The sequence below is a fragment of the Astatotilapia calliptera genome, chromosome 13 (assembly GCF_900246225.1).
Source record: "Astatotilapia calliptera chromosome 13, fAstCal1.2, whole genome shotgun sequence".
NCBI classification, from domain to species: Eukaryota; Metazoa; Chordata; class Actinopteri; order Cichliformes; family Cichlidae; genus Astatotilapia; species Astatotilapia calliptera.
In genome coordinates, this window is record NC_039314.1 from 32589577 (window position 1) to 32615967 (window position 26391).

At 44.9% G+C, this 26391-nt stretch overlaps 1 protein-coding gene across 3 annotated transcripts; it reads right to left on the reverse strand.

The window, feature by feature from the left end:
- Nucleotides 1-5138: 5138 nt before the first annotated feature.
- On the reverse strand, nucleotides 5139-19714 carry hells (helicase, lymphoid specific). Of its 3 annotated transcripts, none has more exons than XM_026190528.1 (23): nucleotides 19297-19714; nucleotides 18290-18387; nucleotides 17934-18037; nucleotides 17552-17674; nucleotides 17421-17462; nucleotides 17311-17344; nucleotides 16336-16397; nucleotides 16217-16258; nucleotides 15879-16106; nucleotides 13721-13903; nucleotides 13451-13594; nucleotides 13177-13373; nucleotides 12559-12652; nucleotides 9874-10035; nucleotides 8470-8612; nucleotides 8155-8299; nucleotides 7971-8054; nucleotides 6822-6941; nucleotides 6538-6654; nucleotides 6293-6452; nucleotides 6085-6181; nucleotides 5917-5993; nucleotides 5139-5689 (listed from the first exon to the last, which is right to left on the reverse strand). In XM_026190528.1, exons 1-23 carry the CDS (start codon nucleotides 19302-19304, stop codon nucleotides 5601-5603), a joined length of 2553 nt encoding a protein of 850 aa, XP_026046313.1. In that variant the 5' UTR covers nucleotides 19305-19714; the 3' UTR covers nucleotides 5139-5600. The 3 variants fall into 3 exon arrangements, with proteins under 3 accessions (XP_026046313.1, XP_026046314.1, XP_026046315.1); XM_026190529.1 differs by having other exon boundaries at nucleotides 16336-16394; nucleotides 19297-19713; XM_026190530.1 differs by lacking the exon at nucleotides 19297-19714 and adding an exon at nucleotides 18591-19277.
- Nucleotides 19715-26391: the final 6677 nt, after the last annotated feature.

The window sequence follows — 26391 nt, forward strand, 5'->3', positions numbered from 1 at the left end:
GGTCATGCAACACAGAGCACCTGTATAAAAAAGCCCAAAGCCGACTGTACTTCCTCAGGAGGCTGAGGTCTTTTAACATCTGCAGGAAGCTCCTGAGGATGTTTTACCAGTCGGTGGTTGCTGGAGTACTTTTCTATGCTGTGGTGTGCTGGGGGAGCAGCACAGCAAAGAAGGACTCATCCAGGCTGGAGAAACTGATCAGGAGGGCTAGTTCTGTGGTCGGCATGAAGCTGGACACTCTGGTGACAGTGGCAGAGAAAAGGACATTAAAGAAACTGATGGACATTATGGACAATGCTGGGCATCCTCTGCACACGGCCATAAACAACCAGAAGAGTCTGTTCAGTGACAGGTTGCTTCTCCCAAAGACAAGAACTAACAGACTTAAAAACTCCTTTGTCCCACACGCCATCAGACTGTTTAACTCCTCTCTGGAGGGGAGAGGGAAGGGAAACAGGAGGACAAAGGAGGGGGGAACAACTAAGCTGTAGTGCCTCTGCACCTCACTGTACAATACCTTGTGCAATACTTTTTGTAAATAGTCAACAGTGCAATAGACTCAATACTTGAAATGTGCAATTCACTTGTATTTTTATTTTTTATTCCTATTTATTCTATTTATCCCCTTTGTATATTTTATTTATATTTGTCTCTGTATTTATATATATGTGTGTGTGTGTGTGTGTGTGTGTGTGTGTGTGTGTGTGTGTGTGTGTGTGTAACTTCGGTCGTTGCTGTGCTTTTTTTGGAAATCGAATTTCCCAGAGGAACCCACCCGAGGGATTAATAAAGTTCTATCTAATCTTATCTTATCTTATCTTAGACACTGGGGGAAGTTGTCCTCATCCACAAGGGTACATCTTTCACCATCTTACAATGCTGTGATTGCAGCCTCTCCCCAACTCTCTGTGATGGTACTCATGGCCATCGATCAGTGGTTTTTGATCACTGGCCATGACAAAGTGCTCTGACTTCTCTAAGAGAGTAGAACAGCACTACATAAGAATTGGTCCATTTATCAAAAGTCTAAATTGCGGACCTTCCCTTTTTAAGCTGTTGTGAAACAGTAAAGGTAAAACCTCACTCAAAAGGTTCTTACAGGTTGCTCCAGCCTGAACAACTAAGACATCCTTGATGCCACTAAATCGAACCTGTTAGCTGTCAAGTGCATAGAGGACAGCTGCTAATAATGGGTGTGACTGAGGTGAAAGTTGGGCAGAGGCCCACCCTGGCAGGCATGCCTTAAGAGGAAGCAGGATCAAAATCTGGAGGAATCGAGTATCAGCTGAACCAGGCTTTGCATAGGTTCAAGGTTCAAGGTTCTTTATTTGTCACATGCATAGTTATACAAGTTTAACACACAGTGAAATGTAGCCTGACACGCTCCTCTACATGTGCAAAAAAATTGGGGGGTGGGGGTGTAGAGGAATAACACATACATATATATATATATATATATATATATATATATATATATATATATATATATATATATATATATATATATATATATATATACGGAGTTGCAGAAAGGTGCGACAAATAAGGTGCCTAAGAAATACAGCAAGCTGTCCATACCTGAGGCCTTGGAAACTGCCAAGCAAAGACTCACAGCCTTGGCCAGCCGCTTGAGGAGATACACCAGAGAGATAGAAGGCAGGAGAATAAACCAGCTGTTCTCCACAGAACCAGCAAAGGTGTACTCTCAGTGGCAAGGGAACAATAAGAGAACAGCACCACCAAGGCTGGAGACGGAGCAATACTGGAAGAGCATATGGGAGAAGGATGCAACCCATAACGGCAATGCTCAGTGGCTAGAGGATCTGAGGGCAGACCACAGCGACCTCCCTGAACAGGGTCCAGTAACCATCACAGTGGCAGATATCAAAGAAAAGGTCTCCAGTATGAAGAGTTGGACAGCACCAGGGCCCGACATGGTTCACACCTACTGGCTGAAGAAGCTGACTGCACTCCACGAGCGTCTGGCAGCACAAATGAACCAGCTGCTAGTTAACGAGAGACACCCGGAATGGCTAACCAAAGGTCGGACGGTCCTGATCCCCAAGGACCCCAAGAAGGGACCGGTCCCCTCCAACTACCGACCAATAACCTGCCTCAGTACTACATGGAAGCTCCTGTCAGGCATCATATCGGCTAAGATGAACAGGCACATGGGTCAATACATGAGCGGGACACAGAAAGGAATTGGCAAGAATACCAGAGGCGCAAAACACCAGCTACTGGTAGACAGAACAATCAGCCGAGACTGCAAGACCAGACTGACCAACCTGTGCACTGCCTGGATTGATTACAAGAAGGCCTATGACTCAATGCCCCACAGCTGGATACTGGAATGCCTAGAATTGTACAAGATCAATGGGACCCTAAGAGCCTTCATCAGGAACTCAATGGGGATGTGGCGTACAACACTAGAGGCCAACTCCAAGCCCATAGCACAAGTTACCATCAAGTGCGGGATCTACCAAGGAGATGCTCTGTCCCCACTGCTGTTCTGCATAGGCCTGAACCCCCTCAGTGAGATCATTAACAAGACTGGCTACGGATACCGACTGCGGAACGGAGCAGTTGTCAGCCACCTCCTGTACATGGATGACATCAAGCTGTATGCCAAGAGTGAACGAGACATCGATTCACTGATCCACACTACCAGGCTATACAGCAATGACATTGGAATGTTGTTCGGACTGGAGAAGTGTAGTCGGATGGTAACAAAGAGAGGGAAGGTAGTCAGAACTGAGGGGATTGAACTACCAGAAGGCAACATTGCAGACATAGAGGACAGTTACAAGTACCTGGGGATCCCGCAGGCAAATGGGAACCATGAAGAGGCCGCTAGAAAGGCTGCAACCACCAAGTACCTGCAGAGGGTCAGGCAAGTCCTGAGGAGTCAGCTGAATGGTAAGAACAAGATCCGGGCCATCAACACATACGCCCTGCCCGTGATCAGGTACCCTGCTGGGGTAATAAGCTGGCCAAAGGAGGAGATAGAAGCCACTGACATAAAGACAAGAAAGCTCCTGACCATGCATGGAGGGTTTCACCCCAAGTCCAGCACCCTGAGGCTGTACGCTAAGCGGAAGGAAGGGGGCCGGGGACTGGTGAGTGTCAGCACCACAGTCCAGGATGAGACAAGGAACATCCAAGAATACATTGGGAAGATGGCCCCAACTGACCGAGTGCTCAGTGAATACCTCAGGCAGCAGAAACCCAAGAAAGAGGAGGGAGACGAGGAACCATCATGGAAGGACAGGCCCCTGCACGGTATGTACCACCGGCAGATAGAGGAGGTGGCTGATATCCAGAAATCCTACCAGTGGCTGGACAAAGCTGGACTGAAAGACAGCACAGAGGCACTAATCATGGCAGCACAAGAACAAGCTCTGAGCACAAGATCCATAGAGGCTGGGGTCTATCACACCAGGCAAGACCCCAGGTGCAGGCTGTGTAAAGATGCCCCAGAAACAATCCAGCACATAACAGCAGGGTGCAAGATGCTAGCAGGCAAGGCATACATGGAACGCCATAACCAAGTGGCCGGCATAGTGTACAGGAACATCTGTGCCGAGTATAACCTAGAAGTCCCGAGGTCAAAATGGGAGATGCCCCCAAGGGTGGTGGAGAATGACCGAGCTAAGATCCTGTGGGACTTCCAGATACAGACGGACAAAATGGTGGTGGCTAACCAACCGGACATAGTGGTGGTAGACAAACAGAAGAAGACGGCCGTAGTGATCGATGTAGCGGTTCCGAATGACAGCAATATCAGGAAGAAGGAACACGAGAAGCTGGAGAAATACCAAGGGCTCAGAGAAGAGCTCGAGAGGATGTGGAGGGTGAAGGTAACGGTGGTCCCCGTGGTAATCGGAGCACTAGGTGCGGTGACTCCCAAGATAGGCGAGTGGCTCCAGCAGATCCCGGGAACAACATCGGAGATCTCTGTCCAGAAGAGCGCAGTCCTGGGAACAGCTAAGATACTGCGCAGGACCCTCAAGCTCCCAGGCCTCTGGTAGAGGACCCGAGCTTGAAGGATAAACCGCCGGCAGGGGCGTGCTGGGTGTTTATATATATATATATATATATATATATATATATACACACACATTGTGCCTTGGTTTAGTGTCTGGAAGAGAGTCCTGTCTCAGTCAATTATAGATGATGTGAGAGGGCGGGTGTGTGTGTTTAGGGCACGGATGGCTTGGGGATAGAAGCTCCTCTTGAGTCTCTCTGTCCTTGCCCGGAAGATGCGGAACCTTCTACCAGATTGCAGAAGTTGGAACAGTTTGTTGCCAGGATGGGACGGGTCCTTCAGTATCTGCTCTAGTCCGGCATCTCCTGGTGTAGGTGTCCTGAAGCGGGGGGAGAGCAATCCTGCAGCAGCGTTCTGCTGTACGGATCACTCTCTGGAGAGCTTTTTGGTCCTTCACACAGCTGTTCCCAAACCACGATGTCATGTTCTGTGTGAGGATGCTCTCCACAGCGCCTGTATAGAAAATCCTGAGGATCTTTGGAGAGACCCTGAACTTCCTCAGTTGTCGTAGGTGATACAGGCGCTGCCTAGCCTTTTTGGTCTGGACCTGAATGTGGGCAGCCCATGTCAGGTCTGAGGAGATCTGGACACCAAGGTACTTGAAGGACTGCACCCTCTCCACTGGAGCTCCATTGATGATAATGGGCTTGTAGTCTCTGCCCATAGTTATTAATACGGTCCATATCAGGGATTAGGGGTGCGTTTAGTCCACTTTGCTTAGGAAGCCTCTGTACCATCAGTAATACTGATGACGTTACTGATAAACACTGCTTGCTGTGTGCAGTGCTGAGACAATGCAGCTACTTTCAGTTCATTTCTGCTACTTTTTACAGCTCCTTTTGTTTACATGACCTCCATAGGACAGGGTTAAAACACATTGTTGTAAACGCGTTGTGTAGCCCAAACAGGGCGCCTGGTTGAAATTCCACATTTGAAGAGAAAAAACATTGAAATAAGCAATTATTTAACACCAAAGCTGCTGAAACTTTACCAACCTCAGTCTGCTACTTACCTGACAGATCAATATCTCAGAGGTTTAACTGACTCGATGCATTTTTTGATTAACAAAAACTTTTAATCAGAAACTGCATGAAAATAAAACAGTAATTAAGTCTCTTTATTTCAAGGCATGAGAACATATCCAACTCCAGCTGCATCAAAGTGTTTTAAGTACAATTCTGGGAATGATGATAAACGGCTTTTAAAAGGAGCCTTAAAGAAAATCGACCCTGGGCACTATTTTGTTAACGAGCAGCAGAGTATCTCAGTGAAATATTTCTCTGTAAAAATCCGCACAGTGACACCAAAGTGTGTGAACTAGCTTGTGGCAGTTTTGTTGGCTCAGCTGGAGAGAATCTGGTTTTGCCTGATGAAGTTAAAAGTTGAACACGCTGGAGTCAGTCCAGTCGTAGAAGGGCCATCATAACAAAAGCAAAAAAACCCTCACTCCTGAGACTACAGGGGAGCACCTTACATACAAAACACAAACTGTACAAACAGCAGTTTCAGGTGTTCAGTGGCTGTAAGTGACATGGCTGCAGCTTTGCTGTTCTCAGCCCAGCGTGATCTCCGATGACTCTTTGGCGTCGATCACTCTGAAGACTCCCACTTTCGCCTTCTTCATGCCGTCCTTTTCTTTGTCTGAAAAATGCACAGAAACTGTCACATTTCTTGTCTCACGAGTTAGTGGTTTTAACAAAAGAGTCGAGTCAGAAGGGCTTCTGTGTCTTGAGCAACACTAAATCCAACTCCCGTGAACTTCACATGTTTTGTGGTTACTGAAAGGACATTGTCGGTGCACTCGTTGTAAAACCAGGCTATGATTGAATCGGGTTTTTTGGTACTGATGAAATGATGCGTTTCCTCACCCAGCAAGTCGCTGCGATCGAGCAGAATCTCCAGGTCCTTGTCACTGATGACCTTCCCTTTCGAAGCTTTAACCTCCCTGAGTGGGACAAACATTACAGCCAAGATTAGCCTTCAGTTACGGTTCCAAGGCTCGTTCACGGTGCTTTGATTCGGAGGTCAGTGCTTACTTCTCAGTGCCTCGAGCTTTGAGCAGCTCCCGCAGCTCATCCAGATCAATGCAGCTTTTATTTGGCTTCAGCTCTGCCTTCCCACCTTTAAATTTGTCTGTGGAGGAAAGACACCATCAACCACATTTCAAAACATTTCAGCACAATGAACTGAAAACTTGGTGCAAGGTGTGAACAGCTGCAATCCCATCACAGTGAAGACACTCACTCTTGTGGATGACCATCTGCTCCAGCTTCCTCTTGGCAGACGCCCTCTCCAGGATCTTCTGGTCGATGGTGTTGGCTGTGACCAGGCGGTACACCACTACTGGTTTTGTCTGTCCTATGCGGTGACAGCGGTCCTGAGCTTGCAGGTCTGCCTGTGGGTTCTTGAGAGATGACAGAAGCATCAAACATGGACTCAATGAGATATGTACAAGAAACAGCTGCTGTAGATTTGTCATCAGCACCAACCCAGTCGCTGTCAAAGATGATGACGGTGTCAGCAGCTGTCAGATTGATTCCCAGTCCTCCTGCTCGGGTGCTCAACAGGAAGATGAACACCTCTGGATCTTTGGAAAACCTGGCCATCTTTCAGAGACCGAGAACGACAAGAATGACTCAACAATCTACTCGGAGAGGCAGTTTGGGTGCTAAACATCTCTGGAGTTGAGAGAATATTGCACCATCAAGTTAAAAACATGTTTTTTATGCAGGAGGTTGTTACCTTTGCAACATGTTCACAATCTACAACTCACGTTTTCGTCTCTCTCAGCATATGACATGCTGCCGTCCAGGCGGCTGTAGTGGAAGCCCCGCAGATAGCAGTAATCCATGAGAATATCCAGGATAGACGTCATCTGACTGAAAATTAGAACCTAAAGAAAAGGGACCAGTGTGGAGAGCAGCACAACATCTGTAAGTGTTTCTCTGAACAAAGGTCACAAACTACTTTGCTGCTATATCTCACACCAGCTCCATAAACTTCCTCTGTTCCTGCTGCTCCATACTCCACATCCTTTTTCTAATATTATCCGATGTCTCCTTTCTGCACATGTCCAAACCATCTAAAACTCGCTTCTCTAATGTCTTCTCCTAATATATTATTTGGAGAGTTGAAGATGCTAAGCTTTCCACTGGGAGTGAGCAGGATGACAGGGTGAGGCGGAGCTGTTTGGAGACAGAAGCAAGGCTGAGATGTGCAGAGAGAGGATGTCAGAGGAGGAGACGAGGAGGCTCATGGATGTGGTGGAAGAAGATAATGCTGAGGTATGACAGAGGAGAGACAGTGGCAGATGAGCTTCACCTTTCACTGTAAAGGTGAAAATGTTATGCAGTCCAATTCATTTTGTGTGATGTTTTGAGAACGTTTTTTAAATGTAGATTTTGATGCAAAACATTTTCATGTAAAGGTTGTAATTCAGTACGTTCAGTAGTTCAGATTACCACAGACGTCAGCGATCACGGTTCTTGTGCATTTTCTGAACTTTGGAAACTAACTACGCCCGTCAGCCCACATTCACTGCAACAGCTCGTTCCAGAGCTCAGGCATCCTGTAACTGAACCACTTCTGCCACAGGTCGCTCTTTGTCACCGTGGCAGAAATTGTGCTCCTGGAGCCAAAACTGTTGCGTCCCTATTTTCACACAGAGCTGGTGCCCCAGTCCTCGTCCAGAGCGTGCCAGCAGCCTTGAAAGGACTGCTCCTGTAATCTTCACTAAATACGTCCGATTCCTGCCTGTGTCCTCAGAGTTACTTTGTGTCTAAACTGCTGACTTTAGCGTTTAATAGGTTCATGAATATGTTGCACTTTTTTAACAGACATTTCCTGTTTGTAGCACAACCTTCTTCCTTTCACACACTTCTGTCCCAGCTCTGCATCACATGCAGCTCTGCGTTCGTTTCACCTTATGACCTCTTCTCTTCAGCGCTGGCAGCAGCCTGTCCAGTATGAGAAACTTCCCAGAGCTCTGCACCAGCTGCTCATCGATCTGCAGGAAGATTGGGGTGAACATGTTATCCAAGCACGAGCCTTTTCTTCATCGAGCTTATTCTATTTAACTGTAAAACACTGAGCACAGGCAGCGTTACCTTGAACTCCCCTGTGGCGGGGTCGAGTGGGTACTCCACCAGGTACGGGTGGTTACAGCATCTCTTTAACAGCATGAGGATGTTCTGCAGCTTCAGGCTGACCTGAGCGTCCAGCGGGCTCTGGACATCCAGCACTGGATGGGAGCTGAAGCAGAGCGGAGGACAAAAGATGTGAGCAAACGTCTGTCAAAGGAGGATTTGTTACCTTGTGGTGGGGATAACAGGCAGATGACTCCAAATGAAACTAAATAACGCTGAACATGGTAACATTGTTTTTCCTCTCCTGTCACAGTAGCTGCTTGGAGGCGGTCTCACCTCGGCTCCAGCTCCTTGCGAACCCTCTCCAGATATTTCTCCAGGTCATATGGAGCGTCTGTATCCGTTTCCTTGTAGTCCACTACCTTCCGGCTGCGCCGCTTCGGCCTGCCGCTGGATGTCAGGGCTACAGGTGCCTCTGTCTAAGTACACCAGGAGAACCAACAACTTTCACCACTCGGTTTTCACCTTAGGATCACACTCAAACCAGAAATGATGAGTCCACCACAGTCTTGTTCTTGGGAAGGTCAAAGCTACAGCCAGTGGGCCAGTGTTTTATATTAGACATGGAGGGGTCTATGATGACACACAGGGGTCACAAGGTCACGGTTCTCACAGGGTTTCAGCTGTTAGCTATATTCTGACAAGCAGGCATGTTCGAGTGACTCATTTCCTGGTTTGTTAATGTTTTTTAAGAAAATGACACTAATCAGCAGATACTCAAGCATAATGATATGGAAACGCCACGAGCTGACCTGGACGTGTGCTGTCCAATAACGAGGGTATCACTGCATACCCCAAGCCTAAACCTCTAACACAGGGGTCACAACCTTTAACCCCCAAAGAGCCACTTGGACCCGGCTTCCACGCAAACAAAAACACTGTGAGCCGCCCCCTCATATCACCTTTGTACTTTTGGAGCCTTGACCTGACTTTTAAAAAGCTCTATGCTGCTAAAAAAAATAGCATAAATATGTATTTTACCTGGTTAATGTGTGTGGCGGGGCGTGGTCTGCAGGGGGGGCGGACGCACCTGAGCGGCACCCACAATCACAAGTCTGTGCTCTCCCTGCTGTTGTGTCGGGCTGTGAGCTGCAAAGCTACAGTCGGCTGTGTGCACAGCAGCCGTGTGTGAAAAGCGGTCGATAAAGAGATGCTGAAAAACGCGTTCATGCAAACATCGTCGGGTCTGCCGTGATATGTTTACAACGGGACTTCTGCTCCTGAAACTCTGCGCACAGCGTCTGCAGGTCGGGGCTGTACGAAGTCACTTTATCTCTACAGGACTGTAAGCTGTCGTCTGTGAGGCGTCAGCGTGTTTGTTTTTAACACAGTTCACGGTGGAGCTGCTGACATAATGTGGATCCCAAGATCCATAACTGGCCTACCTGGGGTCGAAAGTCTCGATAAATGCAGGCGTTTCGGCGGCTACGCCGGCTTCCACGAGTGTGACACTTATTTTGAGTGATGAAAAAATAATAGAATATAAATTTTTATATTTCAATATCACAATAATCTTCCAATGTAGAACTACAAGTTAAAAAAAGAACTAAACACAAATAAAATACACTTCAGCTAAACACTTCTCATTTATTTTACCCAAACCACGCGGGGCCGCAGTATAAGGACCAAAGAGTTGCCGACTCCTGCTCTAATGTGCTCCCAGCTCTGGCTCTTTGTTACCTTTTCCTGGCCCAGCATCTTGGCAATGGTCTTGTTGACTACAGCAGTGTAGAAAGCCTCCTGCTTGGCTGTCAGAGGAGCGTACACAATGATCTCCTTTTTAGGAGGAACCTCCAGCGTCACATCTGACTTCAGCCTCCTCAGCAGGAATGGAGTCAGAATCTGAAACAACAGATAACCTTCAATAACACTTACTTCTGCTTACCTGCAGTGTCTATACACAGACAACTGATAGCTAATGTTTTAAAGATCATTTATAATATCTATATATAATGTAGGGCAGCAATTATTGATCTATATAAATAAAAAGAGAAGAATTTGTATTGGTGGGAAGAACTAAATATTCAAGAGAAAAAACAAAACAGGTCTTTCAAAATAAACTGTTTTAGAAATGTTGTCACAGCTCGTCCACAGCTACAGTGGGGCAAAAAAGTATTTAGTCAGCCACCGATTGTGCAAGTTCCCCCACCTAAAATGATGACAGAGGTCAGTAATTTGCACCAGAGGTACACTTCAACTGTGAGAGACAGAATGTGAAAAAAAATCCATGAATCCACATGGTAGGATTTGTAAAGAATTTATTGGTAAATCAGGGTGGAAAATAAGTATTTGGTCAATAACAAAAATACAACTCAATACTTTGTAACATAACCTTTGTTGGCAATAACAGAGGTCAAACGTTTACTATAGGTCTTTACCAGGTTTGCACACACAGTAGCTGGTATTTTGGCCCATTCCTCCATGCAGATCTTCTCGAGAGCAGTGATGTTTTGGGGCTGTCGCCGAGCAACACGGACTTTCAACTCCCGCCACAGATTTTCTATGGGGTTGAGGTCTGGAGACTGGCTAGGCCACTCCAGGACTTTCAAATGCTTCTTACGGAGCCACTCCTTTGTTGCCCGGGCGGTGTGTTTTGGATCATTGTCATGTTGGAAGACCCAGCCTCGTTTCATCTTCAAAGTTCTCACTGATGGAAGGAGGTTTTGGCTCAAAATCTCACGATACATGGCCCCATTCATTCTGTCCTTAACACGGATCAGTCGTCCTGTCCCCTTGGCAGAAAAACAGCCCCATAGCATGATGTTTCCACCCCCATGCTTCACAGTAGGTATGGTGTTCTTGGGATGCAACTCAGTATTCTTCTTCCTCCAAACACGACGAGTTGAGTTTATACCAAAAAGTTCTACTTTGGTTTCATCTGACCACATGACATTCTCCCAATCCTCTGCTGTATCATCCATGTGCTCTCTGGCAAACTTCAGACGGGCCTGGACATGCACTGGCTTCAGCAGCGGAACACGTCTGGCACTGCGGGATTTGATTCCCTGCCGTTGTAGTGTGTTACTGATGGTGACCTTTGTTACTTTGGTCCCAGCTCTCTGCAGGTCATTCACCAGGTCCCCCCGTGTGGTTCTGGGATCTTTGCTCACCGTTCTCATGATCATTGTGACCCCACGGGATGAGATCTTGCGTGGAGCCCCAGATCGAGGGAGATTATCAGTGGTCTTGTATGTCTTCCATTTTCTGATGATTGCTCCCACAGTTGGTTTTTTCACACCAAGCTGCTTGCCTATTGTAGATTCACTCTTCCCAGTCTGGTGCAGGTCTACAATACTTTTCCTGGTGTCCTTCGAAAGCTCTTTGGTCTTGGCCATGGCGGAGTTTGGAGTCTGACTGTTTGAGGCTGTGGACAGGTGTTTTTTATACAGATGATGAGTTCAAACAGGTGCCATTCATACAGGTAACGAGTGGGGGACAGAAAAGCTTCTTACAGAAGACGTTACAGGTCTGTGAGAGCCAGAGATTTTCCATGTTTGAGGTGACCAAATACTTATTTTCCACCCTGATTTACGAATAAATTCTTTACAAATCCTACCATGTGGATTCATGGATTTTTTTTCACATTCTGTCTCTCACAGTTGAAGTGTACCTCTGGTGCAAATTACTGACCTCTGTCATCATTTTAGGTGGGGGAACTTGCACAATCGGTGGCTGACTAAATACTTTTTTGCCCCACTGTAAATCCTGAGGTGATCTACAAATACGATGTCAACAGACTGCATCCCACCTATTGGTTAGTCACTTGAGTCATGAGAAGATCTCCTTCTGCTGTGGCTAAAGCAGAAGCAGACTGGGTCAATGACCACATGAAACCATGACAGGCCCAGCCGGTGGTGGGCCGGCCTCGGATGAGGGTATATGGTGATAAATGTCCCGGGGTCCACAACTGACGATGTGCTGTACTGCTGGTAAAAGGCAGATCATGGCCGTGCTCGACGGACTGAAGAGTCACGTCAGGTTGAAAACCCTGAATTAGCTCGAGTGCTACCCACTGAAGAGCTGTGCTAACTGTTTCAGGGATTGCAAACTCTATGGCCCAGCTAAGTAATGGATGGATGTAAGATTAAGATTATTGCTTATGCCTTTGAACAACTGGATATGCTTCAGCTTCATGCTACATTTCCTTATTAAAAACTTAAACATCCAGGCAAACCTGCTGCTCGTTAGCAGATAAAACCTTAAATTTAACACTGGACTTAAAGGCACCAAATTTACCTCCAACTTATCACAGGAACCAAATGTTTCTTGGTAGCCAAGTTTAAGCTTTCTTAACTGTGGTTATGTTCTCAGTATCTCTGCAGATGACGTTTAGCAGCGTCACAGACGGCCGCGATGATGACTGACCTGGTGCAGCATACTCAGGATGTTCTGCTCACGTTCAGCGACCACCATACTGTCGACCTCACCGAGGGTGTTAATGTCGAACCACGACTCAAAGCTGTGAGGCAAACATGTCAGAGATCAAAGCCGAGCAATCAGAAGCATCGAGCACAGATATCAGCTGTGTCTGGTGTTCAGATACACTGTAACAAATCAGCTTCTATTTTGGTAACACAATAAGTCGCGAACTTCTTTTCTTGAATTTGCTTCCGGACGTTGCTTCATAAGCAGTCTTGAGGAATATTGTGGAATTTTCCTTTAGGCATCAAGTGCTTTTTAAACCATCTCCACTCCGGTCCCTGCACCGGACTCTTTTCAAACGTTACTTTCACTTTGTTACCAGTCTGCTGTTCAGCTTTCTTTAGTGGACACAACACTTTCACACTGACAGGATGATTCCCAAACAAACTTGGCATATATACAATGATGCTCACAACCTTGCCCAGTTTTTGTTAACTGGGATGTTAAACACAGTTATGCCTGTGAAGTCCTGCTTCTCCCCCACAGACACATTTCTGTGCACATCACAGTAGATGATTGGCTGTCATTGAAAGCAGCAAAACAAAGCAGAAAAAACATCACCTTTTGAGGTCATCAAAGACCTCCGGCAGGAGGAAGTTAAGCAGGGACCAGAGCTCAGCCAAGTTGTTCTGCAGCGGTGTGCCTGTCAGCAGCAGCTTGTTGTCAGTGGGCAGCATCTTCAGCTCCCGCACCAGCCGACAGTTAAGGTTCTTGATCCTGTGGCCTTCGTCCACTATTAGGTACTTCCACTGGAAGCGCTGTTGCAGAACACAGACACAAGCCAAGTTATTATCCAAAACTCCCTCTGCCATTTAAGAAGCAGCAGGGATCGTACCTGTAACAACTTCCTGTCAATCATGGAGATCTCAAAGGAGGTGATGACTACAGGGCACATGCTGAGAGGCCCCTGAGGCCGGCAGATCTGTTTCAGCAGCTCGGTCCTCTCTGGCTGAGAGCCATGGTAAAGCAGCACAGACACCTAGCACAAACAAGACTCAGTGTCAGCTAGTGCCATTCACCGCTGACACCTTTCTAGGTTTTCATTTCTATTCGTAAGTCAGACTTTGTGTTTCAGGGTCAGACGCTGAGCAGCTTGCTGTCTGACCTCTGGTGTGAAGCGTTTGAATTCATTGATCCAGTTGGGCAGAGTGGAGAGAGGAGCCACCACCAAGAAGGGGCCTAGCACTTTCTTCTCTATCATCATGGCAATGTGACCGATGCACTGGATGGTCTTTCCCAGGCCCATCTCATCAGCCAGGATCCCGTTGATGCCGTTCTCCCACAACATCTGACAGCAGAGGAACAACACAGACTGATGAGACAGTAAACACTGAGATTTTCAGTCCGTTTTCAAAAGCACTCGCCTGGATGAGAATAGTGTAAGTAAGTAAGTAAGTAAAACTTTATTTATATAGCACCTTTCAAGATAAAAATCACAAAGTGCTTCACAGAAGCTAAAACCTAAAAATAAAAATCAACTAAAAGCAAGTTTAAAAAGATGGGTTTTTAGCTGTTTTTTAAAAGCGACCACTGAGTCCACAGATCTCAGGCTCAAAGGGAGAGAGTTCCACAATCTGGGGGCCACAGTTCCAAAAGCTTTGTCGCCTTTTGTTTTCAGCCTCGTGTGCTGGACAGCAAGCAAGCCCTGGTCACATGACCTCAGGGACCTGCTGGGAATGTATGGATGCAAAAGTTCACTTATATATGTTGGTGCTTGTCCATGCAGAGCCCTGAAAGTCAAGGTCAAAACCTTAAACTGGATCCTGAATTTAACGGGGAGCCAGTGCAGCTGAATCAGCAGGGGTGTGACATGGGAAAACTTGGAGGACTTGGTCAGAAGCTTTGCAGCAGCGTTCTGAACAACTTGCAGACGATCCAAAGAGGCTTTACATAAACAAGTAAACAAAGAATTACAGTAGTCCAGACGAGATGAAACAAATGCATGAATGACAATTTCTAATTCGGAGCGCGATACAATGGGACTCAGCTTAGCAATGTTTCTCAAGTGATAAAAACAGGAGCGAACCAAAGATTTTACATGGGCATCCAAAGTCAGAGCTGAGTCAATACTAACACCAAGGCTCCTGATAGATGGACCCAAGTTTTCCATAACACTAGGTACAAAAGTTTTAGGAGCACAAACAAGAACTTCAGTCTTCTCCTCATTTAGTTGAAGAAAGTTTCCAGCCATCCAACATCTAATGGAGTCTATGCACTTGTGCAGCTAACTGGTGAACTTATGGTTTAGGGAAACTGTGTGACCCATCTGTTCAGACGCTTCATTGTGACGCATGTTACTGCAGGTCAACTCTGCACAAGGTTCCTCGTGTCTCTCTTCTGACACGTGTGTAGCAGCCCTTCTTTTGTCAAAACAGATATTTTGTAAATCATTGTTTTTCTCAGAGGAGTGGCCATTAAAAATACTGGGGTCAAGGTCATTGAGATGTTTGAGTAGATACGTCTGTGACGAAACGCCGCTTCATTTTGAAGTTTTCATATTCACAAACTTGGGCCCACGTTGCTTGGCAGCCACCCGCCCAGCAGGGTGATGACGCCTATCAGCCTTTTACGACTGAGGGGTAGAACAATCCTTCCTGGTCCTGCGGCATATTGGTGGCACGGACGCGCGCAACTCGTCATCTAGCCGACTAACCGTCGTCATTGTCACGCGTCAGTACCACACTTCTAATCGTTAACACTTTGATTGATGGGCCTCAGCTGCTGTTTTGGGGCATCTGTGTGTCTGCCTCTGTCAGCTCCAGTCCCTAACTGCTACGTTATTGTGGTCTAGAGCAGCGGTCCCCAACCCCCGGGCCACAGACTGGTCCCAGTCCGTGAGTCGTTCGGTACGGGGCCGCGAAAGTTGAGGCTCAGGTTGGAAATTTATGGTTTGCAAGGTTTTTATCGTTTACTCGGTTTCCCTGGGTCTTTTCCCGTGTTGTAGTTATGCGTCTTATTTTGAAAGACACGTTTACACGTTACCATAGCAACCAGAGCTGGCCGTTACTCTCAATGTTGGTGCATTTCAGGAGGACGCTGCTAATAAAGTTACACAGTGAATTCACGTTTAGTTTGTGTCTCGGTCGTATCGTTTTATTTTGTTGTTTTTATCCGCCACACCTTAAAGGCCGGTCAGTGACATTAAACCGTCCGTGGAGCGAGAAAGGTTGGGCACCGCTGATCTAGGCGTCATTTGTTGTGCCGAGGATCACATACAAAAGACAATCTGCTCGCACAATGCCATTTGGTGCATCTCCTCTTACCCTCAGCCACTCGATGCCTTCGATCTGGTACCACCTCATGACGCCTCCAGTGAAGAGCTGTGGTTGCTGAACAGGAACTGGCTGCCCGTTCACCTTCCTATGAGGATGCAGGAGGTGCTTAGCGTTGTCGCGCACCGTCTCTGACAGCCGGTTCTTTATATCTTGGTTGGAATCGCTCATCTTCTCAATATCCTCAGCTTCTAGTTTCTTCTGGGCAGGTGCCGCTTCCTGGAATCAGATATGACATGCATGTGTGTGGCACAGTTGTACGCTGGATTCATCATGTGCAAACACTTCTTTTGCTTTTCAACCACGGCGGGGAAAAACAGTCTCCCTACCACTTCTTCCACTTTCGCTTTCTTTGCCTGCGACATAATTTCCTGAAAGAGAAACATGAGAGAAGATGAAGATAAACAGATAAAAGTTAAAGCTGCACACAAACTAAAGTGAGACTTACTTCTTTTGACATCACATCTGCTATTTTATAGTCTTCATCTCTTCTCCTTTTCTTCTTCTCTGCTTTGACAGAAATACAGTCACGTCATTAGGACCGTAGATACTCACCAACCACTTCATTAGGTACACATGTTCAACTGCTTGTAAACCACACATCTCATCTGCCAGTCGCACAGCAGCACCTCAGTGCACTTAGACAATGTGGTGACGTATGTGACTTTGAATGTGGAACGGCTAAATAATGCAGATCTCCTGGGATTTTACCTCACAACCATCTCAAGGGTTAAAAAGACAGGTAAGAAAAAAAACACCTGCTACCTTAAAGCTAAAGACCAGACCAGCATGTCAAACCTTGAAGCAGCAGCAAAGAACACACTTCTTGCCCACCAAAAACAGGAAACAGACTACAATTTGCATGGGCTCACCAAACACCAACACAAGATGGAAAAGCATTGCTTGGTCTGCTAAGTCTCAATATCTGCTGCCACATTTGAATGGCAGGGTTGGCATAGAGATACATGAAGGCCCCATCCTCACTTCTATTAACGGTTTAGGTTGGTTGTGGTGACGTAGCAGAGGCGGGGCCATCTTCTTGACACATCCCTCTGTCCCCACTCATTTAAAATGCCCAGCCTGAGTATTGTGGATGACCACATCCACGCCTTTATGTACACAGTGTACCCACAGTGTGATTAAACTGAGATGCCACATGACAGAAGTTCACTGCACTCAGATCGTCACCAATCTTTGGGTTGAGGGGGACCGAGAGAGCTGCCTCGTGGATACGCAGCCATCAAAGCTGCAAACTGTGTGATGGCCAGTATGTATGTTTCCTGTGCCTCATATGACAGAAAGCAACACGGGTCCCAGTACTAGCAAGGTGTACCTAATAAAGTGTCCACAGAGTGTAAATGCTACTAAACAACTGACATTTGAGCTCCATACTGCAAGTTGAAATATTAGCATACTGGCCCACCTTTGACAGCTTCTGGACCACTGGCATTTTGCATCTAGAAGGAAACAAACTGCCGTGAGTACGGCTGAAAACATGACTGTAACTGTGAATGATGACAGTAAATCTATCACCTTCTTGGCCTTCTTCTCAAGTTTCTCCTTCCCGAGTCTCTCCTGAGATAATCATTAGCAGAGCAGAAGTGACGTGTTAGCCTTGAGTGGACAGGTGCAAACAGCCTGTACGTCCACATTTTACACCATACCTCATTCTGTTGTTGCTCCATCTTTGTCAGCAGGAACTTAGAATAGATGTTGCTCTTCTGAAGCAAATGCTGGAGCCTCTTGAACCGCATGTCATGCGAGTCCCTCTCCCAAGACTCCCTGGCCTTATGGGAAAAGTTGAAAGCAATTACATTAACATGAGTGGGCTCGAAAGCATCCAGAACATCAGTGATGTAGAAACATTTCAATTGTGGCTCATCATCACATGAACCGGTGAGCTACAGACACACATCTATACGCCTTTTACTCCCTAAAATCTGTACCAGCCACACAAAAAACCAACTAAAACTAATGATGAGTTTAATAATGAGAAGCTTTTAATGTCAAAATACAACTCCCACCTTGAGAAATTAAACAGCATACCTTCTTCATCATCTCCTCCTCTTTCCTCTCGCCTTGCTCCATTAGCTTCTTCTCTTCTTCCTCCATTTCCTTAGTAATCACCACTTCAGCTGTCATACTCTCATCTTAAAAACAACCACAACATTGACACCACCTGAACACGACTATGCGCACAGCATCTTTTCAGTAACACAAGTTACTATAAGGTAATTAGCATTTACTAGTTAATGAGCATGTGACACGGAGCCCTGTTCCTAATGAACTGGCCTCATCTCATCAGTGTCATCTGAGATTTAAGCAGCAGGACAGTAAAACACATCCTTCATTAAACCAGCGTCTATCTCAGCTTCCTTTGCAACATCAAAAGCGGACCTCACCTGCAGTAGCACCAGTTTCAATGGCTGTGCCCAGCGGCTCCTCAGACTCGTCAGGTTTGGGGCAGTGAGGGGAGACACTTCGAGTTTCTTCTTTTAGGCTATCAGCAGAACAATGAAATCTACTCAGTAAAACTTTTCCTGCCATCTTTACAGAGGTGAGTAAACGCCATTTAGACCTTTCCTAGGCCCTGTAACCCAGGTGAAATGATACATTTGATTTGAAGGGATGAAGTACAACATGAGCATTTCAATACTCTGCATATAACATACTAAGCTCACAAAAGTGAATGTAGATACTTACCATACAGGGTGCAGTTTCAGACAGTTTCAATCTGAAACTTCATAATCAGTGAACATCTGTGACTCAGAATACTGCAAATCATTGTTAGTCCTTCTGGTTAATTAATGGTGATAAAGAAAGGAACAGAAAAAGGATGCATTTATTGTCTGGGTGGGAGTTGGGCACACGGTGACCTTGGTAAACGGGCATTGAAGCTTTACAGGGAAAAAAGGATACCTTATCGGAAATTGTAATTATTATGTTAGGAATGGGGAGACTCAGGGCTGCAGTATTATAGCGGCTACCCTGCCGCCTTTGCGTTCACCTGTACAGGTGTTTGAGCCAAGTTATTACAGTGCACTTGTGCTCCACGCGTCACACGTGTCGCGCACCCCTCCAGTTTTGTTACCGGCGCGTTGCGCCGCAGCTGGATTTAAGTCACGAGTGTACAATCGTGTCGGTTTTAATGATACTCCAGCACAGGAGCTCGGAAACATACACTTATACAGAAGCACATGTTGGCGCAGGTGAAAACTTTAGTGTTTGTGAGAAAAAAACACTGGACAAAGTCTTGTCTTCCGGTCTTGTATTCTCCTGAAAAACGCTGAGTGGCGACACCTAGCGACGGATATCGTTCAGGGCAATACTGCAGCGGCTTCCTGCACCGTAAATACAAGTTTCTGTGAAACATGGTTGCTGCGGTGAGCGAAGCGATCATTACACTTACCAGCTCATTGTTGTTGGCAGCGAAGCAGACAGTCCAACTAATGCGGGTTGTTCCAGCTGTCTATGAAGCTTTTCAAAGCGTTTCGTTTCTGCTCAAAACAGCGGAGCCTCGTCAATTATACAAGCACGTTATCCAAACAGTCATACAACTCACTCTACCCAAGAGACTGCTTGTATTTATGATAGCTGTGCAATGTCGGAGTAGTATGTCCGAAAATGTTCCTTTCTCTAAAACGTGAAAAAACATTCAACGAAAAGAGTTTGACGTTAGTACTCTGCAGCCCGAATGACGCGTTGTTGTTAAGCAGAGAGAAATGTGAAACGTGCTTCCGACAACAGCCCTTCAAACAAAAAGTGCGTCCGTGAAAAAGCTAAGTTGAGGTTACGATTGTATTTTATTTTGAAGGCAAATTCATGTAGTTTCCGCCATTTGTCTCTACAGTCCTGAAGCTAAGATTTTTATAATGGGCGGGGCTTTCCAATTTCGCGCCATTTCGGAGGAAACCACTTGTGAAACGGGGTGGTGTGTGATTTAGGGTAAAAGACAATAACATTTGGGTTGAAATTAATTGAAACGTAGCAACAAAAAGTAGAATTAATTAATTATTTAATTAACAAATAATTAACAGGTTGTCTGTTTGATACATTATAGAATATCGTATGTATAGACAAAACTATTTTAAGAGGATGGTGACCCCTCTGAGTGGAAAGATGTGTTATAACGGATGTGATTTTTTCCCGCGAATGTAAGGCATTATAGTTCAGTGAGCAAATGACAAAAAAAAAACTAAACGTGGAACTAAACGGTCGCTTGTTTGCTGGCAACAGTTGTTTTTTATTAATACTTTTAATCCCTCAGACTCAGGATTAAATAGAAGCCTTCAGCAGTAATGTTGGGAAACATTTTCTGCAGAATAACTATTTACAGTGTTGGGGAGTAACGGAATGCATGTACCGCCGTTACGCATTTAAAATACAAAATATGAGTAACTGTATTCCGTTACAGTTACCGTTTAAAATGGTGGTATTCAGAATACAGTTACTTTGTTGAAATAAATGGATTACACTGCGGTACTTTCCTGTTTCATATTGTGGCGGGTCAGGACTGTTTGGGTTTGGTTTGACAGCTACGTGCTGTTGTTCCAGGCGGCAGCGTTACGGTTGCCATGGTTACAGGGCGACGCTCTCTCTCTCTCTCTCTGTGACTGTGTGCTTCCTGGGTGAGAGAGCGCCTTTTCGTTGTTGTTGCTGTTGTTGTTGTTGTGCTAAGCTAACAGGCAGAATGCTAAAAGCATAGCTCTAAAGAATGTAGCATCATGGGCAGTGTAGTCCGTGTTGCAGGGAGAATGGACTGCCATACACGTTATGGGTCTGTGAGCGCGAGGAGGGAGCAAAAGGGGAGTGGAAAAGTACGAGCAGTCATCGAGCAAAAACGGGAGCTGGAAGCATGCTTCTCTGGTGTCCTGGATTGTTGATTACCTGACAGGAAGACCACAATATGTACGTCTCCCACAGTGTGTGTCTGACAAGGTGATCAGCAACACAGGGGCACCACAGGGGACTGTCCTCTCCCCCTTCCTCTTCACCCTCTACACCACAGACTTCAGCCACTGCACAGAGACCTCCATCTTCAGAAGTTTTCTGATGACTCTGCGGTGGTTGGATGCATCAGCAGGGATGATGAGACAGAGTACCGGGCTGTGGTCGACTCCTTTGTCACGTGTGTGAGCAGAATCATCTGCAGCTCAACGTGGCAAAGACCAAGGAACTGATCGTGGACTTCAGGAAGACCAGGAAACACTTGACCCCTGTTTCAATTCAGGGGGTCAGTGTGGACATTGTGGAGGACTATAAATACCTTGGAGTTCACATTGACAATAAACTGGACTGGGCTAAAAACACCACAGCACTTTACAGGAAGGGCCAGAGTCGTCTCTATTTTTTGAGGCGACTGAGGTCCTTCAACATCTGTCAGAAAATGCTGAGGATTTTCTATGAGTCTGTGGTGGCCAGTGCGATCCTCTATGCTGTTGCATGCTGGGGGAGCAGGCTGAGGGCAGCAGATGCCAACAGACTCAATAAACTGATCCGTAAGGCCAGCAATGTTGTGGGGATGGAGCTGGACACCCTCAAGGTGGTGTCGGAGAGGCGGATGCTGTCCAAGATAAAGACAATGTTGGATAACACCTCCCACCCACTCCATGACATGCTGGTCAGTCACAGGAGCACGTTCAGTGAGAGACTGAGATTACCGAAAAGCACCACTGAACGACACAGGAAATCATTCCTGCCTGTGGCCATCTCCCTGTACAACGCATCCACTTAACACACTGTTTGCTGCTACAGCTACACATGTTTCTTTTCCAGCTATTTATTTATGAGTGACTTATGTATGTATGTATGTATGTATGTATATATATGTCAGGGCCGGCCCGTGGCATAGGCCGTATAGGCAAATGCTAAGGGCGCCGTCCATCAGGGGGCGCCACGCCAGTGCCACAAATGTTGAAAAAAAAAAAAAAAGTTGGTACTATTATTTCTAAATACAAAAAATAATCCCACGTTAATTAAAATGCAAAGTAAAGCTTATTTAATAGAAATATTATTTGTTACAACATTACGCCCCCCCTCCCCGCACGGTGCGCCCCCTCCCTCCCGTATCATGGTTCCTTTTGGACGTCACCACATCAAAAAGTCAACACAAGATGTCAAAACGGCCAAAACTGTCAGGTGGCCAGGGAAGAAAAAAGAGAAAAGAAGAGGAGGAGAAACGAGAAAAAGACAGAGGTAGGTAACGTTAGCCTACATGGAATTATTTGTCTGAATGTGATAGTAACCTAAATTTTTAGCATTAAGCTAATGTTACATGATTCGCTAATTGCTAATCAATAAATAGCTAGTTAACTGTTTTAACGTCAGTTAATATTGTGGAGGGGGCTAAATTGTTATGGAAAATAATAATGTAACGTTAGGTAATTACAGTACTCCCACCTTTCCCACCATTCCTCATTTGTATTCATCTTTTAAGCAGGTGTTTTTTGTTTACATTGTTATTGCCTTCTGGTTAGCTAACGTTTACCCTGCAGGTAATAGTCACTTTTCCACCCCTGTATATATTATAGTTGTAAGCCTAGTTGTTAAAGTGCACATCATTAATGTTAATTAAGCAATATCACATGAGAGGGAATGCTGTTTTTTAATATGAGCACTGCTGTGATTCGGTCAAAGATAATCATAACATAACATTCTCATATGATATTATACTGTTACTTTGCATTCTGCTATTCAGCATTTCACTGTAATGATGACAATAAATTGAATCTAATCTAATTTGCATATCAGTTAACATCATACATATATCTCTTTGGTTTTTCATTTATAATATATCATTTCATTTTATTCCTGGAATCATATGTTTTTATTATTAGACTTTAATACTCAGTGGTGTCACATACTCCTCTCTTCAGATGCGCTGTTGAAGTTTCTAAATCCCACCCCTGGGCCATCTACCACATCTACCGCTGCTGCCTCCACTTCAGCAGCACAACCCACCAGTGATGCAGCAGCAGCATCAAGCAGTGTTATTGTATTTCATATATTCATTTTTTAATTTTTTGTATTCATTTATTTATTCATATATTTTTTTATCTTGTTAATTATTCTGATTGTGAATTTGCTTTCTTTAAGTAAAAAAAAAAGGTCAAAGACAAAGCTATTCGGTTTCTTGTGAGTACATACACTACACTGCCGATGTAGGGGGGCGCCACCTAAAATCTTGCCTAGGGCGCCAGATTGGTTAGGGCCGGGCCTGATATATGTATATATTGTACTATTCTTAGTTAGTGTATTGTCTGTCTTGTCTTAATGTTGGTTTAAAATGGAGCACTGTAACAAAAAATAATTTCCCCCAGGGTTCAATAAAGTATTCTGATTCTGATAAATATAATAATAACCACTGCAGCCAAGAAGAGTGCCTGACGAGCCCAGCTGTAAGTAAGCTATTAAGACTCGACCGTGTTCGTGTTTTCCTCCGAAAACAATAAGCTCCGTTGGAGCAGCCTTTCAACGCCTCTCTCTGTCTCTGCTAGCAAAGTTGACCCACACAACAAAGTAAAGCTATTTTTCGGCTACGAGCCGACAGGGACCCCGCCGTATTAGTCAGAGGTCCCTTTACTACAGTTCGGAGTCGCGGACCTTCAGTAATAGTAATAAATCACACAGCAATAGTACATTCACGTTGTTGTAAAAAGCATGATAATATATTAAGTAATCCAAAGTATTCAGAATACGTTACTGTCATTGAGTAACGTAACGGAATACGTTACAGAATACATTTTGGGGCATGGAATACATTTTAAAAGTAACCTTCCCAACACTGACTATTTATTTTGGATACAACCTGTCCATCATACATTGTGTTATGTGTAGTGAAGTATCTTCATGGTGTTTTAGCTATTCTTTTGCAAATAGAATGGTTTGCAAAAATATCCTCCACAACCTGTTGAAGCCGCTATGATTGCCTGACATCCAGAACCAGGTCTCCCTACGCCTGGTTCTGCTGGAGGTTTCTTCCTTTTAAAAGGGATTTTTTCCACTTCCCTAGGAAAAGCACTTGCTCACGGGGTTGTCTGATTGTAGGGTTAGGAACCTTACAATATAAACCACATTGAGGCAACCGTAACTGTGACTTGTCACTATATAAATAAAATTGAATTTAAAAATGGAATAGTTGTATGAAACAAGTGACTTCAAGAATCAGGATTGGCCCGCCTTTAGTTGGTGTGTGTCATACATTAGCAGCCGGTTCATTTATATCCTGATATGATTTATACTCACTGCAATGCAAATAGTTACAATATTGAACAACTCTCAACTGTTTGTATGACCTTGTATGATCTTTATATTAATGGTTATTAGCATGAAAGTTATGTCTCTGACTAATTCATGCTGCAGACTTGAGACAAGTGACACAACCATGTACAGTAATATATACTCATTATTGATGAGTTCGATGTAAAACAGCAGTCACAAGAAAATATTCAGCTACCCCAGGCTGTGTTGTTGTGGAGCCATACTGAAGTGGACAGTATGTTTAACATTCACACAAAATCTCAGCAGACAACAGTTCCTGGATGAACACTGCAACTAAATCCCAAACATTATTCACTTCACTAATCAGTGGTGGCTGCAAATATAAGCGTTTTAATTAAAACATGTTTAGCCATTACATACCTGGTTACACTGCTCCTGTGTAAGTAAGCAGTTGATAAATGAACTTCTGTCCTTGAAGGTCTGACAGTTTGTGACTAGAGGCTTTACTCTGCACTGCTGCAGGATTTAGACATCAACTAAACCTTTACAGAAATCAGCACATTCAATTCTGAGAATTTAGGGAACCATTTTTAGTTTTTTTTTTATCTCCTACTACTATAATTATTCTTTTCTCATTTTCTTGTTTGTAACCTTGGTTACTTTTGTTCATTTGTCTTCCATTTATCTTATTCTTTCATCTGCATTTTATTTTGTTCATTCCCATTGTGCTTTTGATATCCAGCTATTTCCCTCTCCATGTAAACTACCAGTCAAAAGTTGCAGATACATACTGATGAGATCAGCTATATGAAGCAAGATGCATGGAATTATGTATCAAAGAAAAAATATTGGTAAATAACTAAATAAATGGATAGAAATATGTTTCATATTTTAGATTCCTCAAAGCAGCCACACTTTGCTTTGTTGACAGGGCTGCAAACCCTCGGCCTTCTCTCAGTGAGCGTCATGATGTTGTCACCTGACATGGTCACCTCACAGGTGAGCCTGTCAGCGTTCATTTGTGGAGTTTCTTGCCTTCTTATTGCTGTTGGGACCATCAGTTGTGTTGTGCAGGGCAGGTTGGTAAATAGTTGACAGCCCTATTTGACAGATCCAATCAGCTAATAAAGAGAAACAACAGCCCATCATGACTTTAAGAACTGAAGGTCAGTCAGTCCTAAAAATGGCTAAAACTGACTGTGTGCAGTGCAGTCACAATACCATCAAACACTACAACAAAACAGGCTCACATGAGGACCGTCCCAGAGTCCCCTCTGCTGCTGAGGATACATTCATCCGAGTCACCAGCCTCAGAAATCACAAGTTAACAGCTCCTCAGGTTAGAGCCCAGATAGATGCCACACAGAGCTCCAGTAGCAGACACATCTCACCATCAACTGTTCAGAGACGGTGTGAATCAGGCCTTTATGGTCAAATAGCTGCAGAGAAACCACGACTAAGGAGAAGCAACAAGCAGAAGAGATTTGTTTGGGCCAAGAAACACAAGCAACGGACATTAGACCAGTGGACATCTGTGCTTTGGTCCGATGAGTCTGGCCTCCAGTCACCTGACCCAAGTTTGGGGTGAGATTGACCGTAGAGTGAAGGCAAAAGGACCAACAAGTGCTCAGCATCTCAGGGAACTCCTTCCTGTTGGAAAACCATTTCAGGTGACGACCTCGTGAAGCTCATTGAGAGAATGCCAAGAGTGCACAAAGGAGTAATCAAAGCAAAGGGCAAATATTTTAACGAATCTAAAATATAAAACATGTTTTGAGTTATTTCTGTGTTCATTCATAGTCTTCACGCCGTCAATGAGAACATACAATGTAAAGAGTCATGAAAATAAAGAAAAAACATTCATTGAGAAAGTGTGTCCAAAGCTTTGACTGAGAGTGTATATTATCTTGGATTTCCCCTCCCGTTTGCAGATCAGAAAGGCCTCAGTGTTCTTTTCTTTGCTGAGTATTTAAAATGACATGTTTTAGGGCACAAATGCTTTGGCTCACCCGACGTTAACCGATGCTCCATGGGTTCAGGCTACAGGTCATTTCCGTACAGCAAGTGGAATTTCTTAAGCTTTATGTGCATCCAGCGACACACACAATCGTGTTGTGACTTCTTCTTATCCAGAGTTTGCTTCAAACTGAATTCAGTATTGTGGTTACACCCAGAAATTTGCAGACCCTGTGTATCTGGCAGCAGATATGCCATAAACCTTAAATAAGTAGGCACGTTTTTGTTTGTTTGTTTTTACATCTTACTAAAACTCCCAGACACATCC

Coding starts and splice junctions, on each gene's coding strand:
- hells (XM_026190528.1), bottom strand. Junction 17,345..17,420: donor TTGAGAAGAAGGCCAAGAAG/GTGATAGATTTA, acceptor GTTTCCTTCTAG/ATGCAAAATGCCAGTGGTCC. Junction 6,182..6,292: donor GCAGATGGTCATCCACAAGA/GTGAGTGTCTTC, acceptor TTTCCTCCACAG/ACAAATTTAAAGGTGGGAAG.